Source organism: Lathamus discolor, chromosome 2, assembly GCF_037157495.1.
Source record: "Lathamus discolor isolate bLatDis1 chromosome 2, bLatDis1.hap1, whole genome shotgun sequence".
Classification (NCBI taxonomy): domain Eukaryota; kingdom Metazoa; phylum Chordata; class Aves; order Psittaciformes; family Psittacidae; genus Lathamus; species Lathamus discolor.
In genome coordinates, this window is record NC_088885.1 from 57,584,331 (window position 1) to 57,605,892 (window position 21,562).

Below are 21,562 nucleotides of genomic sequence, written 5' to 3' on the forward strand. Positions count from 1 at the left end.
CACTAGGACTGTGGCTAGAGCCAAGCTGTGCTGCTCTGCTACAGCAACAAAGTACACCACCACAGAGGCAGGCACTGCCAGCCAGAAGTGCCTTGAGGAGCTGTAGCCAGACCTGCAAAAAGCAGCAGAAATAAGAGGGAGAAGAAGATGCCAACACTTGTGACATCGGGTGCCGGTGAAGGTGTAAGCCCCTCCATTTGCAGGGGCGTCACATCAATTTAAGTATCTCCCCTGTACTGAGCAGCAGTAGCTGGCACAACATGTACCTCCACAAATACTGCAGCAGGATCTGAAGCCATGTGTTGGAGACACAGCTGCCTAGACAGCTCCTCTACTGCCTTGCAGAATGGCTCTGCCCTTTGGCAGCAGACACCACACAATCACTTCCAAAGCATCCTCCTGAGGTACAAACCTGGGGGAGCACACACCAAGTTTGTGGCAAACACAAGCACAAGTGTGACTGGGTTTCATTTTCTTTCCTTTTAATAGAAACATCCTAGAGTAACTCGGGAGGAGGATCAGTCTAAAGGGAATGTCTCTTGCAATGAAATGGGCGTCACGTGCTTCGGGAATGATGTGCAAAGATAAAACATCCAAGCAGCCTCAGCTCAGGATTTCCTGGATTCTTGGGTCTTCTTGATTTCCTGCAAGGAGATCAGGAAAACTACTGAGCATCTGCCACTCTTTGGGAACAGCTCTTAGTTTCTCAGCTCTGGAGGCCACAAGAGATCATCTCCTCAGACCAGCTCCACAACATTGCAGGACCAAGCCCAGAGTTTACACATGAGCCTTTAGGGAGAAGGCAAGGCTTGACTTTGAGGCTCTTCGAAAATGCCCACAAAAAAAGTGGACCGCTTCCATACTGCCAAGGGACATGTGTTTATTCTGCCCCCAACCCAGTATTGTACTGGATCCTTTTCCCACTCTTAGGCCACTGATCCATCATTGCTCATACATGATCCATGTTCAGCTGTGTCACTCCGCAGCTCAAACCATATCAAATGTGTGCATGTGGTCACATTTCTGTGGCCACCAATAGAGAAACCTTCACTTGCTCATCCTAGAGGTGATCCCTGCCCAGGGAGTGGGGCAAAAAAGCCCTGAACAACTCACCTCCAGCAGTGTCTCCTTCAATTCAGAATAGGCTTTTTCTAAATCATCATTAATAATGACCAAGTCGAACAGGCCAGGCTCTTTACCTGGGGAAAGAGACAGCGACAGGGAGTTAAGAGTTTGAGAATGTCTTTCCGCCCTGTGTCATCTCTCGTGTATGACCCGAGTTCCTATGGCATTTTGTTATTATTTCAGCCCCTCTGCCAACCACTCACAACTGCAGTGGGAAACGATGCAGTATGGTGCTTAGATCAAACTCAGGTGATGTCCAAGCCCTGCCAGCACTCCTTTGAGAACACAAGTCAGATGTTCACGCAAAAATCAACTCCTAAATCAGCAATGTATCCCCTCCCCTTGTGCACATCACTCAAAGGCCCCTGCACTTACTAAGTTCCAAATCTATGCGGGCTGCAGTCAAACGCTTCATTAAACTTTCTTCTGTCTCAGTCTTTCGGTCACGCAGTCTTTTTTCCTGAACACAATGACAAAAGTAATTAAGAAACGTGTTCCAAATGCTGCACACAGAAACCACCACCTGCCCCACAAGCCAATGCCATTTGCCATTTCCTACTGCCAGCGACCACCACAGATGAGAACACTCTGCAAACGGTGAGGGGCTTCATTTACAGCCCAGAGCAAACCAGTTGCCAAGCTGAGTTTGGGCTCAAAATCTACCCAGAGCCCCGGCTTCCAGTCTCTTGTTTTCCCCCTGCTTTTGGGTTGGTTTGGTTTTCTGCAGGTAGATGATATCACTCTGCTGGATTCTGGCAACTGGTGCTGTTGGCTTTCTCCTCCACAAACTCAATGAGAGCAAGACGGGAGAGCCAGAGTTGTGGCCTTTACTGCCCATACTCCTTGCACAGCTTCAGCAAGTTGCACATGTATGTATGCACATCCATGTCTGCACCATGGCAATGATTTCACTTCTATGAAAGGCACACTGCAATCACTATTATATAGGGCCCCATAAGGCCAGAGGATTTCCAGAGAACCAGCTTCCCTCAGTTTAATCTTCTCCTCTCCCCAGCATTAAGCACGACTAATGCACTTAAAGGCTGGCTATGCTGCAATGGAGTCTGTAACCCAATGCAGGCAAACACACCAAGGTGTGGAAACTATACAGGAGGGACTCAAAAAAAGAGCACAGGAAGATTTATCCCCTGGGGGCCAGATGCTGGGGAGCTGGACTGGGCAGAGGTAAGGGTGTGCTCAGAAATGTCCTCCCCACCTATTCTACAGCCCTTAAAAACATATAGATGAATCAATGAGGGGGGTCCCCCATCGCTTCAGAGCAAGACGCTGATTACCTCTAACTGCCTAACGGCAAAGGAAGGCGGTCGCTCACCAAGATGTCTAAGGACGGAGGTTGCACAGAGATGTAGATGGGGTTCAGGTCTGTCTTCTTGATGTTCTTCACGCCCTGGATGTCAATGTCAAGGACACAGATCTGGTTCTGGGCCTGGACAGCCTGCACTGCACCTTTACTGGGGACACAGCAAGGAGAGAAGGGGTCAGAGCATCCAGCCAGAGCAGTGAGGGCTTGGTTTGTCCCTCTCTAACAGCAGGTCTTCACCTCACAGGACTCCCATGTGCCCAAATTGTGGCAGGAGAGGAGACCCTGTTCTGTTCTTGCTGAGCAGTTCTCCTTCCCCAAATGTCCTCTGGATCCCTGGGGCAGAGCAGGGACCTGCTGTCTTCTGCCAGAGAGGCTGGCAAAACCACAATGGAAGGTGTGGAAATAGATAACTCATGACTATCCCATGAGCAGACTCGCTCAGGTGCAATCTATAAAGCTCCTGCCTTCAACATACATAGGAGCAACCTTCAGCACAGAACAAAACCAGTATGAAGTTCCTCCTGCTTCAGAGATCCACCAGTTTCTGTACCCACATGCTCTCCTGAAGGATGCTTGAGATGGACACTCCTGCCTGAGTCACAAGATGCACAGTTAAGAAAATATTTTAAGTGGCACTTCTCATATGTCATTACATACAGTATCTCTTCCCCAGCATGGGGGAATTGCCTTGAGCTTGTTCCTGGACACCTAAAATTCTCCCCCAAAACTAGCAATGGCACAGGTACCACAGCTACATGACAGCTCACTGCAAAAACAGCTGGAGAGGACAGAGGCAGCTCAAGCAGAAGGTGCCTTGCAGGAATAGGGAACAGATAGAGAAAGCTGTAAAGACTCCTAGGAGCCTGCAAGCCCAGAAAAGTCCCAGCAGACTGAGATGAGCACTGGAGCAGCCTGGCACAGAGATGCTGTGAGCTCCTTATGCCGGACGTAAGGAAGAGCAGGCAGACAGGCACCCTCGTGGCTCTGCAGCTGGTGTGGTCAGTGCAGCAGGGTCTACTGCCTGCAAAGACACCAGTATGATGGGGTCATGCAGGAGGATGGAGGTGGCTGGTAACTTTCCTCCTGACATGGGAGTCCAATAACAGTCATGTCCCCAACAGGAAGGAGAAAGCTGAAGCAAAGCTGTGAGACCAGCTATGTGCCCTACACAAATACAGAGGTTTGCTGCATTGCCCAAGCGGGAAGCACAAAGAGCTCAGGTCTGAGCACCATCCACCACAAATTCACAAGCACTCCCCCAAAATGGCTTGGTTTGCCTTGTGAAAACTGCAGGCTTCATGTGGTATCACCAGGTATCAACAAGCTACTGCTACAACCAATCAACAAACACAAACATGTCATTTAATTTGGTTAAAGTATCAAATTCCTACAAGGAAATTGGCTGAGGAGAGATGTTTTCTCACCACCCACTCTGAGGGAAAGGCACCAAAATCAACTCCACCTACATATCGGGCATTGGAGAGCAGCTGTCTCCTCCATGCTGTGGCCAGCTGGATTAAGCAGGACCCACGTGAAGGAAGGAAGCCTGTCCTACACAGGATGAAGTCAGGGATTAAGGAGCTTGAACTCAGTCTCTCCTTGGTGCTGGGTATTTGAAAGATGAGCTGTCAGCTTTCGCTTCTCTTACCAAACAAGCAACACTGGAACTATCAAGGCCAGGGCAGAGGGGATTGTGCTCCTCCACCAGCCTCAGAGGGAGCATGGCCAGACCCCTGGCAAGACTACCCTTAGCTGCAGTGACAGCAAGTGATGCCTGTGCATGTCACACTGAAACAGCTCACCATTTCACACTGAAATGCAGACTCACCAAACGTTCCTTCAGAGCTGTACACCTACACCACATTCAGCCTGGGGGCCTTTGTTGGGACCTCCCAATGAAGAATGCTATCTCCAAAAAATCCTCAAGAAAAAGCACATTTGGCTCTTGAAGAAATCTACGTCTTCCTGAAAAGCACTGCAGGAAAATTTCTTTAACACAACTAATTAAATATCTCAAGAAACATTTAACTTTCCTCCTTAGAAGGTCCTTTACTACAGTGCCACAATTTTCTCACAATAATTATACAAGATACCTGACTTCTAATTAACATTGCAGCTTAATGTTTTATTGATCACCAGCGCCAATGCCGAGGGCAACGCTATTTTAAAATCCACCTAACTCTTTAACAGCAGTCAAGGGTGCTGTGCAATTTATCTGTTCATAGCAGCCACTTTACCAAAGCAACACAAGAATTTGTTTCACAACAGCCAATACAGTTACAGCTTCTGCTCCCAAAATCCTCATATTCATATCATTAGAAAGTAATTCTCCATTCTGCCCACCATGCTCTGCAAGCACTTGGAAATACTAAGGAGCATAAAAACCACCCCTGTGCAGGAGGAGTGTTAAGCATATGAACTACTTCAGCAGCCCTCAAATACTGGAGGCTATAGAGGATCTTGTAACATAATGATGATTTAATTACAACGAGCTAACTCTCTGCATGAGTTAATTTTGCCATCTTAATAAAGCTGATAAGGACGTCACTGAATTAAAGGCTTTGCTTATTGGCAAGAATCTGCGTGTTTGGGGGAAAGCGAATGTACCCAAGTCAAAATACTTTTTCTTTCACCATCATCTCAGCTCACAGCACTGCCGGGGTTCAGCAGCCACAGTGTCTGAGCCGCGTACCTTGTTCCGTACATATTTCCAGAGAACTCTGCATGCTCGATGAATTCACCAGCATCAATTTCTTTCTGCATTTCCTCTCTCGTCACAAAGTGGTAATCTGGATAGGGAAAACCAGCCAGGAATTAACAGCTTTGCAGGTAAAGTTCATGGTCAAAATGACACCCGTGGGTGCTCAGGGGAGAGGCAACTTAAAATCTGCTTTGGACAACACTGGCAGACCGCAGATATCTACTTCCTAATTACTGTATACAGCATCCCTTCTCTACACCAACTGCTCAGACACCTGTTCAAAATGTTCTGGAGCTTCCTGTGTGGCCAAAAATGCTGCTGTTTCATACCCTTTACCCTTTGTGGTGCAACAGGACCCCCCCAGTGTGCCCACAGGTGTGGAACACATTACAGCTGGACTGCCAAGGCTCTTAATTTGAAAGCGTTTATGATTAAAGACTACAATGGGACAACAGAGAGAGAAGCAGATAAAAGGGAACATCAAAATCAAATGAACTAAAATGGAATGTTTCTCTATCTTTTGTTTAAAATCCTCCCTTTCACTTCAGAGTGAAAACTGTGATCAGAAATTAAAAACAAGCCTCATCCAATTCTTTACAAAATATGCAAACAAACCAGGAAACAGAAAAGCAGCTGGACACAAGCTATTAATACAAATAAGGACATTCCATTAAGCAGGTCTACATTTGAGGTATCTCACAAAAGCCACCTGGCACTATGGAAAATCAAGCCACTCATGGGCCAAGTATGGACTCAGGTGCTTAAATTGAGTCATGCTTTGACAGCTTTGGCCAGTAAGTCACAGTGTCTAGAAAAGAACACTGATGGCACATGCTCCGCCTCTGTTAACGTATCACTGCCTAATTACATTTTGATTTTGCTCTGCCAAGTACATCCCTCCTCATTAATCTCCCCAACACCTGGCACATGCTGCAGAACAGTAATGGCTATAGTCTCACTGCCACTGAGAAAAGGAACAAAAGTGTGTGCATCATAGAATCCTAGAATGGTTTGGGTTGGAAGGGATCTTAAAGCTCATCCAGTTCCAACCTCACTGCCATGGGCAAGGACACCTTCCACTAGACCAGGTTGCTCCAAGCGCCATCCAACCTGGCCTTGAGCACTGCCAGGGATGGAGTAGCTATAGTCCCTTGGGGTAACCTGTGACAGTGCCTCACCACCCTCACAGGGAAGACTTCTTCCTCAGGTATCATCTACATCTCCCCTCTGTCAGTTTAAATCCATTCTGCCTTGTCCTGTCTCTACTTGCCCTTTTCCAAAGCCCCTCTCCAGCTTTCTTGTCAGCCCCTTCCACTGGAAGCTACTGTAAGGTCTTCCCAGGGCCTTCTCTTATCCAGGCTGAACAAGCCCAGCTCTCTCAGCCTGTCTCCATAGCAGAGGTGCTCCAGACCTTGGAGCATCTTTGTGGCCTCCTCTGGACTCACTCCACATCCTTCTTCTGTTGGAGACCTCAGAGCTGGATGCAGGACTGCAGTGGAGGGCGTCTCACCAGAGCGCAATAGAGGGGGAGAACCCCCTCCCTCGACCTGCTGGTCACGCTGCTGGTGATGCAGCCCAGGACACGGTTGGTTTCTGGTCTGCAAGCGCACACTGCTGGGTCATGGGGAGCTTCTCATCAACCAACTCTCCAAGTCCTTCTCCTCAGGGCTGCTCTCAATCCAATCTCCCCCAGCCAGTGTTTGTGTCTGGGACTGCCCTGCACAAATGGAAGGTAAGATCTTGCACTCAATCTTGCTGAACTTCATCAGGGTCTGCAGAGGCCCACCTCGTGAAGTTCGACAAGGCCAAGTGCAGTGTATATGTGCATATTTATATACATGTATATATACCCATTCTAAAATACATAATTACTGAATGTCTGCCTAAGGAAACGCACCCTATAAACATAAATGTAGGACTAACTTAGTTACTAGAGGGGATCCATGCACATAGTCCACAAAAGCTTAAAACATTTTCTGCAGGAATTATTTGCAGAGCCTGGTGAGACAGGCCCAACTGCAGCACACTCACCTTTGCCATTTACTTCTCCAGGTCTTGGCTGCCTTGTGGTATCTGTAAGCAAAAAACCCAGCTTTGTAAATATTGTAGATCACCCAAGGATGTAACAGTATCAAAGAAGTAAAAGCACTACGCAGCAGATGAACCCAATCATGCAGTAAGCTGATCCTCTACTTAAAATTACCAAAGCTCCCAGAATCGGCTAGTTTAACAAAACAACAACGTGCAGGATTGGTCTGTAATCAAAGAATCCTAGATAATATGAAAGCAGCCTACATTGTTAGGGGCTGAGTGGTCAGTGTGGGACTTACCAGGCTGGGGTTAGTTTTCAGCTTTGCTACAGCCTTCCTGTGTAATACTAGACACGTTACTTGGACCTCTGCCTCAGATGAGGGGAATTAGCGGTGCCCTACTTCACAGAGTTACCTTCATTTGAAAAGATCATGCATCACCCACATAGGTGCTTAAAATAGCCAGATTTAATGAATAAGGGCAAACTCCTGCACGAGGTGAATAAATCAGACAGCCTTTGTAGCCTGCTGGAAGTCATTCAAACTGGTGTTATTTTAAGCACACGCTCTGTAAAACCAAAAAGGAGTTGACAATCATCGTGGAGGGCAACACTGATTATTTTATTTAAGACCAGCAGGAGTTAACCTAATGCAATAAGGCTCTGATCACCTGGTCAAGGTTTTTATAAAGCACCAGTTGCCAAGGTCTATGTGGCCTATGGAGATTTAGGGAAAAAAATAACCACCAAGAGGCAGCCTTGGGGAAAATGGTAACATTAGTTTGGAGTGAGAAGAGAGATTCAGTTGAATCAAGAGCATACAATGAAACACAAAAGGAAAGATAATTTTAAGCTGTGGAGGTCTTTTATATCTCCAGTAACATTAAATCTTTAAACACCCAGTATTTGCTCTTTCACAGAGGTCACACAGATCTCAGAGCAAGAATTCCAACTGCAGTATCCAAAATGGTTAGGACACTAAAAACCATTATAGTAACGTACTGAAAAACCACCCTGCAGAGCTCCAGGGAAAATTAGGTGAAGGATCTGGGGGCACAGCCCAGAGTTACGGTAACCTTTAATGTGTCACTCAAGAAAACGAGAACAGGATTAGTATTGCAACAGGTAACCTGCCAGAGGGAAACTCCATGCATTTACACCCTCTGTTGTGGATATAGGAGGACTTCAGCACTGCTGGCAGGCACGAGCAGACCAAGCCGACCAGCCAGGAGTTATTTTCACATTACAGGGAACCACCCCAGGCGGGGAACAAAGGACCCTTGGCCAGCACTTAAGTGACCAATGTAGAAGTTAACAAACCACCAGAGCAATGGCAGGAGAAATGTGCGCAGGTGATGAGGTGAACTGTTTCACTGACAGACCTGGAAATGACACAGGCTTCATGAAGCTCTCATTTTAAGTGTAAGCCTCTGGCATGCCACCCTTGGGCTGTTGAAATCCTCATCAGCTTGCACGGGTGGATGGAAAGAACTGGCTTTTGAAGGAGAGGTGTTAATTCAGAGTCAAGAATCACTCACAAAAATCTCATTACCTCCTTGAGCTGTGCTTAGAAGTGTTTGGGGTCACGAGATCAGGCAAGATTTGTCTGCTATTCCAGACAAATTTTAAGACTTGCCACTCAGTACCACTAGTAGAAGGCATCCTAACTTATTTTAACACCACGAAGGCCCCACAGACAAGGCCCTAGGATACGGGCAAGCCATGGAAGCCTATTACTTGGGGCATGAATACAGCAACAAAAGCAGGCTCTGGGCTTGTGGCCCTAAACTCCACTGCCCTTCACCAGAGACATAGATACTCACGGGAGACGCTAAAGCCAAAGACGTTCTCATAATCTTTAAACAATTTCTTTAACAAAGTGCTCTTCCCTGCACCTGATGGACCACTCAGAACCACTGGCCTTGGTCCCTGCATGGCTAGAAAGACAGAAAAATATGTGTTTGGTTAGAAACATCCATGAAAAAAACACAGCTACAGATTGCCAGGGGTGCTTGGCCCCACAAAAAGCATCTATCTTTTATACCCTCGGATGTAAGCTTCTGCAGGCAAATCTGCAATTATGAGAAAGCACGAGCCTAGAGCTGATAGAAAGTAACTGGAAGTGGAGGATATACAAGGAAAATTCAAACAACTATTATATTCGCAAACTGGCAGCAAACAGTGGGAGCTGCTACCTCTGTGCCACTGCAAAAGACCTGAGCTAGGAGCCCTGAGGAGAGAGACGGCAGTTTGGAAAGCAGAATGCAATGCACCAGCAATGCAGTAGGGTAGCTTCACCTTGCTTTGCTGCTGGCCCCCATTCTTACCTGGGAAGAAAATACCCTGGACAAATAAAGGGCATGTATCACTGCAGCATGAACACTCATCCTCAAGGGACTGAGGTTAAACTCAGACATAACCCAAAGGAGAGGAAACTGGGCTCCAGCTGTCATTAAGCTGGGACAATTCAAGCCAGCTCTGTCCTAGCTCTGTTCTCTGTCAGCAGGGTTGGGTCCCTCTGGGACCCAAATCCTAAGGAAAGTTTTCTCTAATGTGAGGAAAAGGCTGGCTGTGCCTTGGTGGCATGTGGAAACATCACAAGACATCCGAATGTGCTGGGCAATGCCAGCTAGTCCTTACTGATACAAGTATAGTCACAGCTGCTTCCCTCTCACAGGGAGAGGCCTCAAGGGGAGTTTGCAGGAGATGCTGCAAGAAAAAACGGCAGAAATCCGCCACTGTTATACATATGCAGCTTCAAGCGAGGATGGGATGCTCATGAGACCCCACACCTCTTATGTTGCCGATTTACAATCTAACAAGTACAAACTGTGAGCCCATGATGGGCAGTTAGAAGTTTCCTATCAGTCCTGGAACAAATTCCACATGCAAAGTCTTTACCACAAGCAGACAACGTACTGACACCTAAACCCAGAAGCCCAGCATGTCCTTCACCACTAAACCTTCAACAGCAGTCTGAACATGAGTGTGACAGGGGACACAAACATGCTTTGAAGTTTATTTCCACATTCCTTGGAACACTAACTCCAGCCCAAGAGAGAAGGGTTTGGTTCCTAGTACGGAAAAAAAAAGGCAGCCTGAGGCCACAGAAACATTTCTACAGTAGTTTCTTCAACCAGGAAGAAAACAACTGGGCATTTTCATGTGCCTGCCTCTCTGGGATGGAGAAAGGTTAATCACCAACATGTGAATAAAGAACAAAATCCTGAATGACAGTGCAGGGGGTACCACTGGGGACCCCATCCATTGGCAATTCAGCAGCTTCTAAACCCAAAGTGATGATGAGAGCAGGGCAACTCAAACAAGATGATTTTTCCTATTAAGAAAAAAGCCTGAACCACAATTCCTTTCTGCAGCAGCAAAGCCCCTGGAAATGCATATTTTTAACCTTAGTGTCTGGGTGTGGCCTTGGGAGCAATCAGCCAACAGCCAGTATAATGCCTTTCCATTTTAAACCAGATCAGAGCATTGTCACCCTGACCTTACAAATCACTTTTTAAACAGCCTTAAGCCAAACTGGGCCTCTCCCAAGGTCAGGCAAGGATGCCGCAGCAGGGTAACCTCACCCCTCACCGGGCTGCCTCCCTGACTCCAGTCTCCATTCCTAAACCACTTCTGTGCAGCTCTACGATCACACAGTCATCCATTAGCCAGCACCACAGCTAGAAAATTACACCACTTTTCCCTCTGTTCCCCAAGGATGCTTTGCACATACCAGTTGTTTATCCATGCCTGCATAAAAGGATGGAGTCTTAATACACAAAGTCTAAGTAGATGCAGCAGCAGCTCATGTGGATGTAGAACGTTTAATCACCATCCAAATGGAAACTATTTTTTATTATTCTTTTTTTTGCCATTAGCATACTCCAGGTGCTGCAGCCTGAGATGCACCAGATCCAACACCAAGTTGCGCAAAGCATCTCCCTCTCCTCTGCCCCACCAGTTCCTCTCGCCCACTTAAATACGACGGGTGAACCTTAACCACTGCTTGCCAAACACTCCAGAAAAGGAGCTACACAAAACCCTCCCATCACCCCAGCACACTCTGCAACACGTCTGCTCCCAAAAGATGCTCCTTCATTGCACACTGGCTTCCTTGGCCACCACTGAAAGCCCCTGAAGGGGACATTCAGATGCCACTGGCTCTCTCCAAGAGCTTCACAGCCTCTGCTGTGATCCAGCTGTGCCAGACACATAAATCCTGGTCACTGCCTGCACTATCCACCCAGGACGCTCCCATCCCGGCTAGAGGGAAAACAGCTTCCCTCTCTTTCCCCTCAAAATTTCATTCACCCTTCAGCAGGCACTGATAGGAAAAGGGGAATTCAAGGCTGCCCAAATCCCTTACAATCATTTAACTCAACCCCAGACAAACTGGTAAAGGACTGGCTGGGAGCACGCTTCTTACCTTTAGCATCCTTACCTTTAGCTTTTACTCCTTTTCAGCTCAGGTATGAAGTCCAGCCCCTTGCAGCAGCAATATGAGCAGCTGGCAGAAAGCTGGGCTATTTGCGAGCTCCTTAAAGCCCTACTTACCGAGCCGCAAGTTTAAGATGGCCAATGAAAAGCTGGTCTTTAATCTTCTCTCCCGGTTTCTCCTCCGCTCCCTACTCTCCCAGCTGGTAAAGCTATAGGCAAACAACAGCCAAACTGTCCCCAGCTCTGCAGGTAACCTCCTGGATCACACAGCCCCCGCAGTCACCAAGGTGAGGGGACTCACTCAAGGTGAGGTGGAGGGGACCCCAGGAGGTTTCCAGCCCACCCTCCTTCTCAAACATAGTGCGGCTTCAGCTGGTGCTTGAGCAGTGCCCACAGACACCAAAAACAGACGGGCTCTGAGGTGACACTGATGCACAACAGGCACAAACCCAGGCTCTGAAGCTGCTGCGCTCACATTACACACCCAACAGCTGTGTGGCTGGAAACTCTTCTGGAAAGGCATCTGCTCTTGTTTTTAGCCAGGATTTCTGCAGACAACATTCCTTTTGGACCAAAGTCGACACCACTGCTGCCTCCAGCCACTGCTCAGGTCAACAATTAGGCTACTTATCCACCACAGAGGCAACAAGGAAACTCTTCTTGCCCACAGATCCAAACCCAAGCCTCCAGACAGCACACCCCAGTACCTCCGTAGTGTGTCCCCACAGGGTCTCTGTGGACGCTCATGGTGCTTTTTCTCCTGAAAGAGCATTGGTGGGGTGTCTGGGGAAGACAGAGATACTCTCCTTGACCTTATTCCCTTTTTTCTCCCCAAAATACTCAGAACTAAAGTCAGAAAAGACACATACGTTACTATCACAGGTCTCACTTCCTTGAGAAACAGGCTAAAAATAAGCCAAAAGACATGCAGGTGCTTCCTCTTGCCTCCCTCCAAATGTATCCCTCCTCTTTTGCTGGGGATCTGCAGAGGAAAACAAGACTTAGAGGAGAGGGGGATAAATAAAAAGGCATTTCCACCGCCAGATGAAGGGGGTGGGCCCTTGTGTGCAGCTGACAGCAAACACCCACCTGGCAAACCGTGAATCTGCACCAGAGCAGAGCAAAACCTGCTCCCACAGAGCACTTTCAGAAGGCACAGTGCAGGATATGGGGGGCAGCTGCTTGGGGCTGGAGAGGCAAAGGAGGAAAAGGGAGGGTGAGCAGATGACCTCTGCCTCGAGTCATGAGCAGCACAGACGTGGAAGCAGATGCCATCACCTCTAGCATCGCAACAGGTTAAACACGTGCCCTGACTCCGAAGAATAGCTCCTAATGATGAATGGGTCTCCACAGCAATAGTACTGCCCTCACCAAGCAACTCTGCTCCCCCCATCCCACCTTCCTCAACCCTGTTGAACACAGCTCTGATCCCTCTGGCACCCTGAAGCCCTCAGAAACCACAGGCAAAGTGCCAAAAACCCCAGAGAAGCCAGACCTGGCAGATCTGAGGCTTTTCCAATCTCCTGTTTGGTTCCCAGCTCAGCAAGGCAGCTACAAATCACATTTTCAAGCTATTTGCTGCAGCAACATTACAGGTATGCATTTACGTTCAGCAGAAACTCATTTTTCTCCCCCCTTTTCTCAGATTCTGCATTTTCAGAGCAGATAACATGCAAATATCTAGCACAGAGGATCTCTCATCTCCACTGGCTTACTCCTAAAACTGTTCGGATCCAGCCTAACCACCACGTACCACCAAAACCACAGCAGGCTGGCGCTAATGAGCAACAGAGCAGCACAGCTATCTAATCAATATCCTCAAATCTGGGGAGGTGCCACAGCTGGGACTGAGGTCAAACAGCTGCAAAAAGACAAGGCGGTCACTGAAGGAGGAGAAATGTTCCTTGGTACATTCCTGCCTGCTAAACTTGCCCTGGATTTTGACTGGAAGGTGGCAACACAACCAGAAAAGCAAAGGACAGACATCGCAGGAGTTAAAATTAATGCTTATTAGCAGAGAGGCTTTACAGAGAAGGTAAAGCCCTCTTATAAAGTTGAAAAGAAGATTAAAGGACAGTTTCCCTGGAGGCCCAGGAAAGGTGTCCTGGATTAGGATATAATCCCATCCACTATTTTTAGCAGGTTCATTATGAAGCCACCACTTCCACCTCTCTAAATTTTGAGACACTTTCCAAAAGCCCAGCCCAGCCCAGCCCAGCCACAGCTGCGGTAACACAACAAAGCTTAGCACTGCCCCAGAGCAGACAAACCCTTGGCATCTTGATGTCTATGAAGAGCCCCACGGGCACCGTGATGCTGCTCCAGCAGCCACAACCCCCCAGACCTGTCATAGAATCAACTAGGTTGCACAAGAACTTTAAGATCATCAAGTTCAACCGTTACCCCATCAGTGCCTAGACCACCACTAAACCACGCCACTAAAGGCCCCTTCTACATGGTTTGTGATCACTTCCAAGGATGGTGATTCCACCACTTCCCTGAGCAGCCTGTTCCAATGTCTGACTACCCTCCTGGTGAAGAAATTGTTCCCAATATCCAATCTAACCCCCCTCTGGTGCAGCTTGAGGCTGTTACCTCTTGTCCTATCATTTGTTACTTGGGAGTAGAGACCAACCCCACCTCCCTACAACCTCCTTCGAGGTAGTTGCAGAGAGCAACGAGGTCCTCCCTGAGGATTACCCCGTTGCTGACTGCAGTGTGGGCATGCCTGGCTCTGCAGGGAGCAACGATCCTGCAGGAGACAAGACCCAGTCGCTCAAGGTGATTTCCCTGCAGAAACCACCTGGGGCCAGGCCAGATGGGCCAGCAGTCACCACAAGGTGGTGTCCTGCAAAACTGGACCAGTTTAACTTAACCACCGGGTCCAATCCAGTTGATGCAGGCAGGTGCACCTCCACAGAGGTGAAGCTAAGGCAGGTGTGGTTTTGCCACCATCTCCCCCACACACACACAGTGTTTCACCACACAGAGCTGTATATACTGCAGGCTGCATGCCCCAAGCACTGATGAAACCCACCCGATATAGCACACACACCCCTGGGCTTATCTAACCGGGAGCATCCCGGAGCCATTCCCAAGCACCACAGCGACGTGGCTGGAGGACAGCGGACCGCGGCAGGAGGGAACAGACCCAAGCATGTCCCACCGCCCGCCCTGCGTGGACTCAGCACCCCGTAAGGCCCTCAGGGGGGAGATGGGCGAGCTCGGCGGGCCCCGGCCACAGGCACCTGTGGCGAGACCCGCACCCCTCACAGGCACCTCAGCGCGGCGGGGCCGGCTGTGCCTCGCCTCGTCCGGCCTCGTCCCAGCAGGACTGGGCCCTGAGGAACCGACCCCGCCGCTCACCCGCCGCCCGCGCGATGGCTCCGCGCAGCCGCCGCCCGAGCATGGGGATGGGGGCGGTCCCAGCAGCGCCCGCGTCCCCGCTACCGCCACGGCGCGCACTGACGTCAGTGCCGGCCGTGCTGTCACGTGAGAGGAGGGCGGTGGGGCAGACCACGGGCGAGGGAAGGGAGGGGGGGATAAATGGTCAGTGTGGGGGAGCTAGGACTGAGCAGTACGGGTTGGGGAGCTTGCGGGGGGGTCAGCTCTGACCTGGCCATGATGGGGGTTAAGACGAGCCACAGCGCGGCGGGGAGAAGCGCGGTGCTGTGGGCTGAACCATTTGTGGGGGAGGCTGTGTTGGGTCGAACCAAGATGGGGGTAGGTGGGGAGCCGTTGTGGTGCTGAACTATGGCGGAGCAGGGGGAGCCAGTATGGGGCCGAAGCATGGCAGGAATGGCGGGGAGCTTCCATGGGGCTAAACCATGGGGAGGGGGGAATCATTATAGGGCCGAACCATGGCGGAGGTAGGGGGAGTCAATATGGCGCCACACCATAGAAGGGATATATAGAACCATTATGGAGCCAAACTATACTTGGGGGGCCTTTATGGATCTAAACCATGGTAGGGAGGGGGGGGGAGCCAACATGAGGCTGATGCATGATGGAGAGGGGACTTGGGAGGTTGCACTGTGATGCGGACAGGGCCATCACCCTACAGCCATTCTGTAGGAGCTCTGTGTCTCCTAGGGTGTCCCTGGGAGGCTGCCGCACCTCCTGCTGTCTGCCAGCTCCTTGCACGCTTGATCTGCCCTCACTCACTGCAGTAAGATGGCAGCTGCGAGCCGGGCACTGAGGTGAGTTGGTGGCAATGGCTGCAGTGCTGCAGCAGAGAAGCTGGGCCCTTCGTCAGGAGCTTTGCTGAGGATGGGTTGGTTGGGGTGATGGAGGTTTGTGTCTTCCGTCATGAAGTCCAGCCAGGCCAAGTACAATGTCGTGCACATGGGTCAGGGCAATCCCAGGCACAGCTACAGGCTGGTGCAGACTGGATTCTGAGCAGCCCTAAGATTTGGGGGTGCTGGTTGACAAGAAGCTCCCCATGACCCAGCAGTATGTGCTTGCAGCCCAGAAACCAACCGTGTCCTGGGCTGCATCACCAGCAGCGTGGCCAGTAGGTCAGTTCTGCTCTGGCGAGACCTCCTCTCCCGCAGTCCTGTATCCAGCTCTGGGGCCCCCAGCATAAAAGGGTCCAGAGCTGTTGGAGTGAGTCCAGAGGCAGCTACAAAGATGCTTCTAGGGCTGGAGCACCTCTGCAATGGAGACAGGCTGAGAGAGCTGGGCTTGTTCAGCCTGGAGAAGAAAAGGCTCCGGGGACACCTTAGAGCAGCTTCCAGTGCCTAAAGGGGCTGACAAGGAACCTGGAGAACAGCTTTAGACAAAGGCAGGCAAGGGGGGAATGGCTTTGAACGGACAGGAGATTGAGATGGGATCTGAGGCAGCAGTTCTTCCCTGTGAGGGTGGTGAGGCCCTGGCACAGGGTGCCCAGAGCAGCTGTGGCTGCCCCATCCCTGGCAGTGTTCAAGGCCAGGTTGGACAGGACTTGGAGCAACCTGGTCTGGTGGAAGGTGTCCCTGCCCATGGCAGGGGGTTGGAACTTTGAGGTCTCTTCCAACTCCAAGCACTGTAACACACCGCAGTGGCGTCTCTTGCTCTCACAGCCATGACTGACCTCACTTCACTTTCACCTTCCCACCAGCACCCTGCGCCTCCGCACCATCCCCAGGCTGCCCTCGGTGATCGCCCTCTCCAGCCGCAGCAACTCCAACCGCACTTCAGTCTCCCACCTCCACAGGCAGTTCTACGGCCGCCTCTACCCCGTCCTGCTGGTCAAGACCGACGGCTCCACCATCCGCCTGCGCTACAAGGAGCCCAAGCGCATCCTCATGGTGAGGCGGGCGGCGGGCGGGGCGGCTGCGGGCGCGGCGGGGCCGGGCGCTCACGCCGTTCCCTCAGCTGCCCCTCGACAGCAACACGCTGCCCGAGGCGGAGCGCAAGGCGCGGCTGCGGAGGCAGTTCCCCAGCAAGCCCAAGGCCGGGCCGGAGGACACCTTCGAGGGCATCGACCTGGGCACCTACGAGCGGTTCTGGAAGAAGTGAGGCGGCGGAACCGGCCTTTAATAAACAAATACAACCGGCAAACGGCTCCTCGTGCTGCCGCCATAGGCGGGCTTTTCTTTCGGGTTCCCCCCCCCCCCCCCGCCTTCCTTGATGCGGTGGTACGGTCCGCCTCGCAAAGCCACTCTCCCCACCCCGCGCGGTGGTAGCGGCCGGGGCGGGCGGGCCCCGCAGGAGGGAGCGGACGCGAAGGTGCGTGCGCGGGTAGGGGGGAGGCGTGTGTGACCCCAAGGTTTGAACCCCACCGCAGTCCGGTCATGGGGGGATCCCCGACGGGGGGGTCTTCACGCACCTCCGGGACGTGCGAACCCCCCCCCCCTCTCCCCTCCTCCCGGACGTGCAATCGCTCTTCCGGGTCGTGCGCCCCCCCCCCCCCCCCCCCCATTTCTGCAGTGTGTGTACCCTCCCTCTGCGTTACCTCAGGTCGTGCAGCTCCCCGAAAGCCGCCCTCCGCCATAAGCTCTCCCATCTCCCCCTGCCCCATGCCTCCCACCCCCCCGGCCCTGCAGCCCCTCTCAGGCTGTGCAACACCCCCCCAATTAGGCTGCAACCCCACCAGCTCCTGTGGACCTCCTTCAGCCTGTGTATTAACCCCCACGCCTTGTGTTCTCCGTCCCCCCCCAGGCCCTGCCACCCCTCCCCAAGCCGTGCATCCCCCACCAGGCAGTGTATCTTTTCCCTCATTCACTGGCACCCCAATTCCAGCCCGTACAACTCCCCAAGCCGGGCACCCCCTGCCTCTGGGTTGTGCATCTGCCCTTTCAGGCTGCGCAGTCCCCTTCTCCAAGGGTTTGCCTACCCCACCAACTCTAGAGGGGGCACATTTGCTTCCCCCAACTCAGTGACCATCCATCATCCCCTACATGGAGGGGCTAAACCCAGGCCTGGCGCCTTTGCAGGTCACCAACACCCCGCCCCCGCTGAGGGGGCCGGCACCATGTTTGGCTCATCCCGAGGAGGAGTGCGAGGGGGCCAGGACCAGTTCAGCTGGGAGGATGTCAAGACAGACAAACAGCGTGAAAACTACCTGGGTGAGGACCGACCTTGGCCAAACCCCCTTTCCATCCCCATCCTCCCTGCCCCCCCAGCATGGTTTTGGGGTGCAGATAGATGTTTTGAGGTGTTATGACATCTTGCCTCCCACAGGGAACTCCTTGATGGCACCGGTGGGCCGGTGGCAGAAGGGGAAGGACCTGACATGGTATGCCAAGGGCAAGAAGGACACAGCCCCTGCGCTGTCCCGTGAGGAAGAGCTGGCTGCCGTCCGTCTGGCCGAGCAGGAGGCCATGCTGGCTGCCCTGTGAGTCTACACCCCCCACCACCACCACAGAAACACAGGAGGTGCAAGGTATCTCCCACCCATACACACATCACCTGGGTTTTGTTTTATAGGGGCTACAAGAACCTCAAGAGGCAGCCCACTGGGCTCAGCAGGGAGGTAAGGGGGGCCCATGCATCCCATGTCCTCTCCCCTCAGCTCCATGTGGGGTTTTATGGGGACACACACACTGAGTACATTCTTGACGCCCCACAGGACCTGGCCGAGGTGTGCAAGCGGGATGGCACCGAGCGGGATGAGAAGAACGTGGACCGGGTGGTGGGCTTGGGCAGCTCCAGGTATAGAGAACCAGTGGGGGTCCTGCACCAAAATGCCCCATTTCAGGGCAATTTGATTGTTTAATTTTGCCATTTTAATGCTTTTTTGTTGTTGTTTCTGTGAGATTTGTTTTCACTTGATGACTCTCCTCTCCCCAGTGGCAGTGCTGGCCGGATAATGCTGTCCAAGGAGGACAAGGAGGCGGCCAAGATGGGGCTTTCTATCTTCACGGTACGGTGCTGTCATCTTCCTTACCAGGTTTAAATCAAAGATGGAAAAAGGGCAGAAATCCCTGCCCCATGCTCAGGGTGTTTTATTTAAAACCAAAGCTGGGGGCTGTAGCACAGAGGCCTGTGTTCTCTCTGCACAGAGTTAATTTGTGGGGTTTTAATTAGAAGCAGCTCTTGTGGGTATTCTAATTTTTTCTGAATTTAATTTTTATTCAATTTTTTTTTTCCAAATTAAATTTAATTTTTCGTAGAATCTCAGGACGGTTTGGGTTGGAAGGGACCTTAAAGCTCACCCAGTCCCACCCCCCTGCCATGGGCAGGGACACCTTCCACTAGACCAGGTTGCTCCAAGCCTTGTCCAGCCTGGCCTTGAACACTGCCAGGGATGGGGCAGCCACGGCTTCTCTGGGCAACCTGTGCCAGTGCCTCATCACCCTCACAGGGAAGAACTTCTTCCTCAGATCCCATCTAAATCTCCCCTTGTCAGTTTAAAGCCATTCCCCCTTGTCCTGTGCTATAAGGAGAAGATTGCTTTTTCTTGTAATTCGAAGCTATGGCCTTACAGACTCACTCTTTATCTTTTTTTCTCTTTCCAACCCTAGCACCAAAAAGTCTCCAGCAGCCCTGAGATGCCTGTCTCCAAGAAAAAGCAGGAGAAGGAGGAGAAGGTGGAGGAGAAACGGTGAGTATGGAGACTGCCATTTTGGTGGGGAACTACCAGAAATGGCCTATTTTTGCAGGGAAGATACTTCACAAAATGCTTCTGTGACTTCTTTTGGCACTGGGCTTGTTCTGCATCTGCCTGAAACATCCCCAAAACCTCTGGTTTGCCCCCAAAACCTGTTTGTTGTGTTGTTTTGGGTTTTTTTTTATGGGCACTTCTTCTTGGCCAAGGATGGAAGTGGTGAGATGCAGCTGGAGGGAGGGATGGGGATGAGTGTTTGGAGGAGCTAGATGGATGTGTGTGGCAGCGATCCTCACTGATCTCTTCCCTGCAGGCCGGAAGGGAGCAAGAAAACCAAAAAGGAGAAAAAAAAGAAGAAAAAGAAGAAACATAAGAAGGAAAAGAAGAAAGATAAGCATCACAAGAGGGATGCTGCCTCATCATCCTCTGACTCTTCTTCGGATGAGGATGACAGGTAGCTCAGGGTTGGCAGAGCATCATTGCTAGAAAACGGGCTGAAGGACTTAGGATTGCTGCATGACCATGGCTGGCATCAGTATGCCCCATCATCATCTCCTGGCTTTCCAAAAGACCTTCTCCATCCCCAGAATCAGCTTCTTGATGTTCCCTGTGTCCCCACTGTCCCTTACTTTTCCTTACCCTTAGGCACCATCGAAGGAAGACCCAGCAGCACCCTGAGCCATCACGGCACAGCGGCCGGCATCGACACGACACGGATTCCTCCAGCAGCAACAGCGATTCCGGCAGGAGCCCCTCGCGCCACCCTGCCCGTCAGCGGAGCCGGAGCAGGGACGGCCACGGCCGGCACCCATCCCCACGGCGCAAGGGGAGGAAGAGGAGCAGGAGCCGGTCCCCTCCGTCCCGTGGGGCCAGGCAACGCCACGACACTGATTCAGACTGAGAGGAAGCTTGGGGGTTGTTTTCCAAGGAGAGCTCACAGAGACTGTCTATTTTATAAGGCTATTAAATTAAAGAAGCCACAGCTCTGCTGTTTCTGGGGCTGAGCCCAGCAAAGCGCAGTGTGTGGTGCAATAGCAGCTGCCCCTTCCCTGCCCACAGCCCCTGCCTTCAACATGGGACAGCCCCACCAGTGGTGGTGGGCAAGCAGGGGGCTGGGTGCCTTTCTCCTCGCTGCCTGGATCCATCCATCCAGCCATGATTTAGCTGCGAGGTGGGTGCTGGCACTGGGGTGATTCTGGCTACGGGGCTGGAAATGCTGCAAATACTTTGTGTTTATGTAAAGAGACTTACTACTATGCAGTTATTGTGTTTTTAACATCTTTTTTTGAAGCCCTCAAGTAGCTGCCAGCGAAGTGGCTGAAGGAGGATTTCTTTCCTTAAACCTTTCCTTAAGTTTACAGCTGTGAAATAAAGCCCAGGACTTGTGCACTGCTGGGAGAGTTTTGCATCTTGGGCCCGATGGGTTTATGAGAGCCAGGCTGTCGGGCTCTCCACAGGACCACCTCTGCACTCCATGGGCTGATGAGTGCTCCCCACATGGTGATGGATGCTCTTCATGTCGTAAGGGTGCTCCCCATGGGGCTACACATGCTCTCCATGGAGTAGCGATGCCCTCCGTGCACTATGGGTGCTTTCCAAGGGTCATGGCTGTTCTCCATGGGTTGAGGTAGGCTCCCCATGGGCCATCACACACTCCACGGGGCACACGTACATGTGCAAGCAGGGGAGCACTTGGGATATCAGTGGTGTCCGGAGGCCAGTGTGGCACCTCGCTACAAAAAAGCCAGGAAGGAAGACCCTGGGAACTACAGGCCTGTCAGCCTGACTTTGGTGCTGGAGAAGGTCATGGAGCAGATGATCCTAAGTGAGGTCGTAAAGCACATGCAGGAAAATGAGGGGATCAGGCCCAGTCAGCATGGGTTCATGAAGGGCAGGTCCTGCTTGACCAACCTC

General features: G+C 51.4%; 3 protein-coding genes across 10 annotated transcripts; 2 read left to right on the forward strand and 1 right to left on the reverse strand.

The window, feature by feature from the left end:
* Window positions 1–461: 461 nt before the first annotated feature.
* On the reverse strand, window positions 462–15,093 carry GUK1 (guanylate kinase 1). 5 transcript variants are annotated; one of them, XM_065666951.1, is made up of 11 exons: window positions 14,986–15,081; window positions 12,709–12,807; window positions 12,489–12,601; window positions 12,327–12,402; window positions 9,003–9,116; window positions 7,182–7,223; window positions 5,142–5,238; window positions 2,459–2,597; window positions 1,501–1,585; window positions 1,114–1,199; window positions 462–644 (listed from the first exon to the last, which is right to left on the reverse strand). In XM_065666951.1, the coding sequence occupies exons 4-11, from the start codon at window positions 12,364–12,366 to the stop codon at window positions 609–611; spliced, it is 639 nt and encodes a 212-aa protein (XP_065523023.1). In that variant the 5' UTR covers window positions 12,367–12,402; window positions 12,489–12,601; window positions 12,709–12,807; window positions 14,986–15,081; the 3' UTR covers window positions 462–608. The 5 variants fall into 5 exon arrangements, 4 of the variants coding, with proteins under 4 accessions (XP_065523023.1, XP_065523024.1, XP_065523022.1 ...); XM_065666952.1 differs by lacking the exon at window positions 12,327–12,402; XM_065666953.1 differs by lacking the exons at window positions 462–644; window positions 1,114–1,199 and adding an exon at window positions 11,737–11,828 and having other exon boundaries at window positions 1,497–1,585; window positions 2,421–2,597; window positions 14,986–15,085.
* On the forward strand, window positions 14,719–17,160 carry MRPL55 (mitochondrial ribosomal protein L55). Of its 4 annotated transcripts, none has more exons than XM_065666956.1 (4): window positions 14,719–14,813; window positions 15,712–15,818; window positions 16,718–16,907; window positions 16,975–17,160. In XM_065666956.1, exons 2-4 carry the CDS (start codon window positions 15,793–15,795, stop codon window positions 17,116–17,118), a joined length of 360 nt encoding a protein of 119 aa, XP_065523028.1. In that variant the 5' UTR covers window positions 14,719–14,813; window positions 15,712–15,792; the 3' UTR covers window positions 17,119–17,160. The 4 variants fall into 4 exon arrangements, with proteins under 4 accessions (XP_065523028.1, XP_065523027.1, XP_065523030.1 ...); XM_065666955.1 differs by lacking the exon at window positions 14,719–14,813 and adding an exon at window positions 15,027–15,111; XM_065666958.1 differs by lacking the exon at window positions 14,719–14,813 and adding an exon at window positions 15,126–15,168.
* A 76-nt stretch (window positions 17,161–17,236) lies between these two features.
* On the forward strand, window positions 17,237–21,040 carry C2H1orf35 (chromosome 2 C1orf35 homolog). The gene is made up of 9 exons (XM_065666960.1): window positions 17,237–17,328; window positions 18,036–18,167; window positions 18,283–18,436; window positions 18,529–18,574; window positions 18,671–18,753; window positions 18,892–18,964; window positions 19,566–19,645; window positions 19,962–20,102; window positions 20,294–21,040. Exons 2-9 carry the CDS (start codon window positions 18,074–18,076, stop codon window positions 20,547–20,549), a joined length of 927 nt encoding a protein of 308 aa, XP_065523032.1. The 5' UTR covers window positions 17,237–17,328; window positions 18,036–18,073; the 3' UTR covers window positions 20,550–21,040.
* The last annotated feature ends 522 nt before the right edge of the window (window positions 21,041–21,562 follow it).

Coding starts and splice junctions, on each gene's coding strand:
- GUK1 (XM_065666950.1), bottom strand. CDS start 15,028: ATGCTCGGGCGGCGGCTGCGCGGAGCCATCGCGCGGGCGGCGG. Junction 9,117..14,985: donor AGCCATCGCGCGGGCGGCGG/GTGAGCGGCGGG, acceptor CTGTCTTTCTAG/CCATGCAGGGACCAAGGCCA. Junction 7,224..9,002: donor CTTTGGCTTTAGCGTCTCCC/GTGAGTATCTAT, acceptor TTTTGCTTACAG/ATACCACAAGGCAGCCAAGA.
- MRPL55 (XM_065666956.1), top strand. CDS start 15,793: ATGGCAGCTGCGAGCCGGGCACTGAG. Junction 15,819..16,717: donor GCTGCGAGCCGGGCACTGAG/GTGAGTTGGTGG, acceptor CCTTCCCACCAG/CACCCTGCGCCTCCGCACCA. Junction 16,908..16,974: donor AGCCCAAGCGCATCCTCATG/GTGAGGCGGGCG, acceptor CCGTTCCCTCAG/CTGCCCCTCGACAGCAACAC.
- C2H1orf35 (XM_065666960.1), top strand. CDS start 18,074: ATGTTTGGCTCATCCCGAGGAGGAGTGCGAGGGGGCCAGGACCAGTTC. Junction 18,168..18,282: donor ACAGCGTGAAAACTACCTGG/GTGAGGACCGAC, acceptor TGCCTCCCACAG/GGAACTCCTTGATGGCACCG. Junction 18,575..18,670: donor CCACTGGGCTCAGCAGGGAG/GTAAGGGGGGCC, acceptor GACGCCCCACAG/GACCTGGCCGAGGTGTGCAA.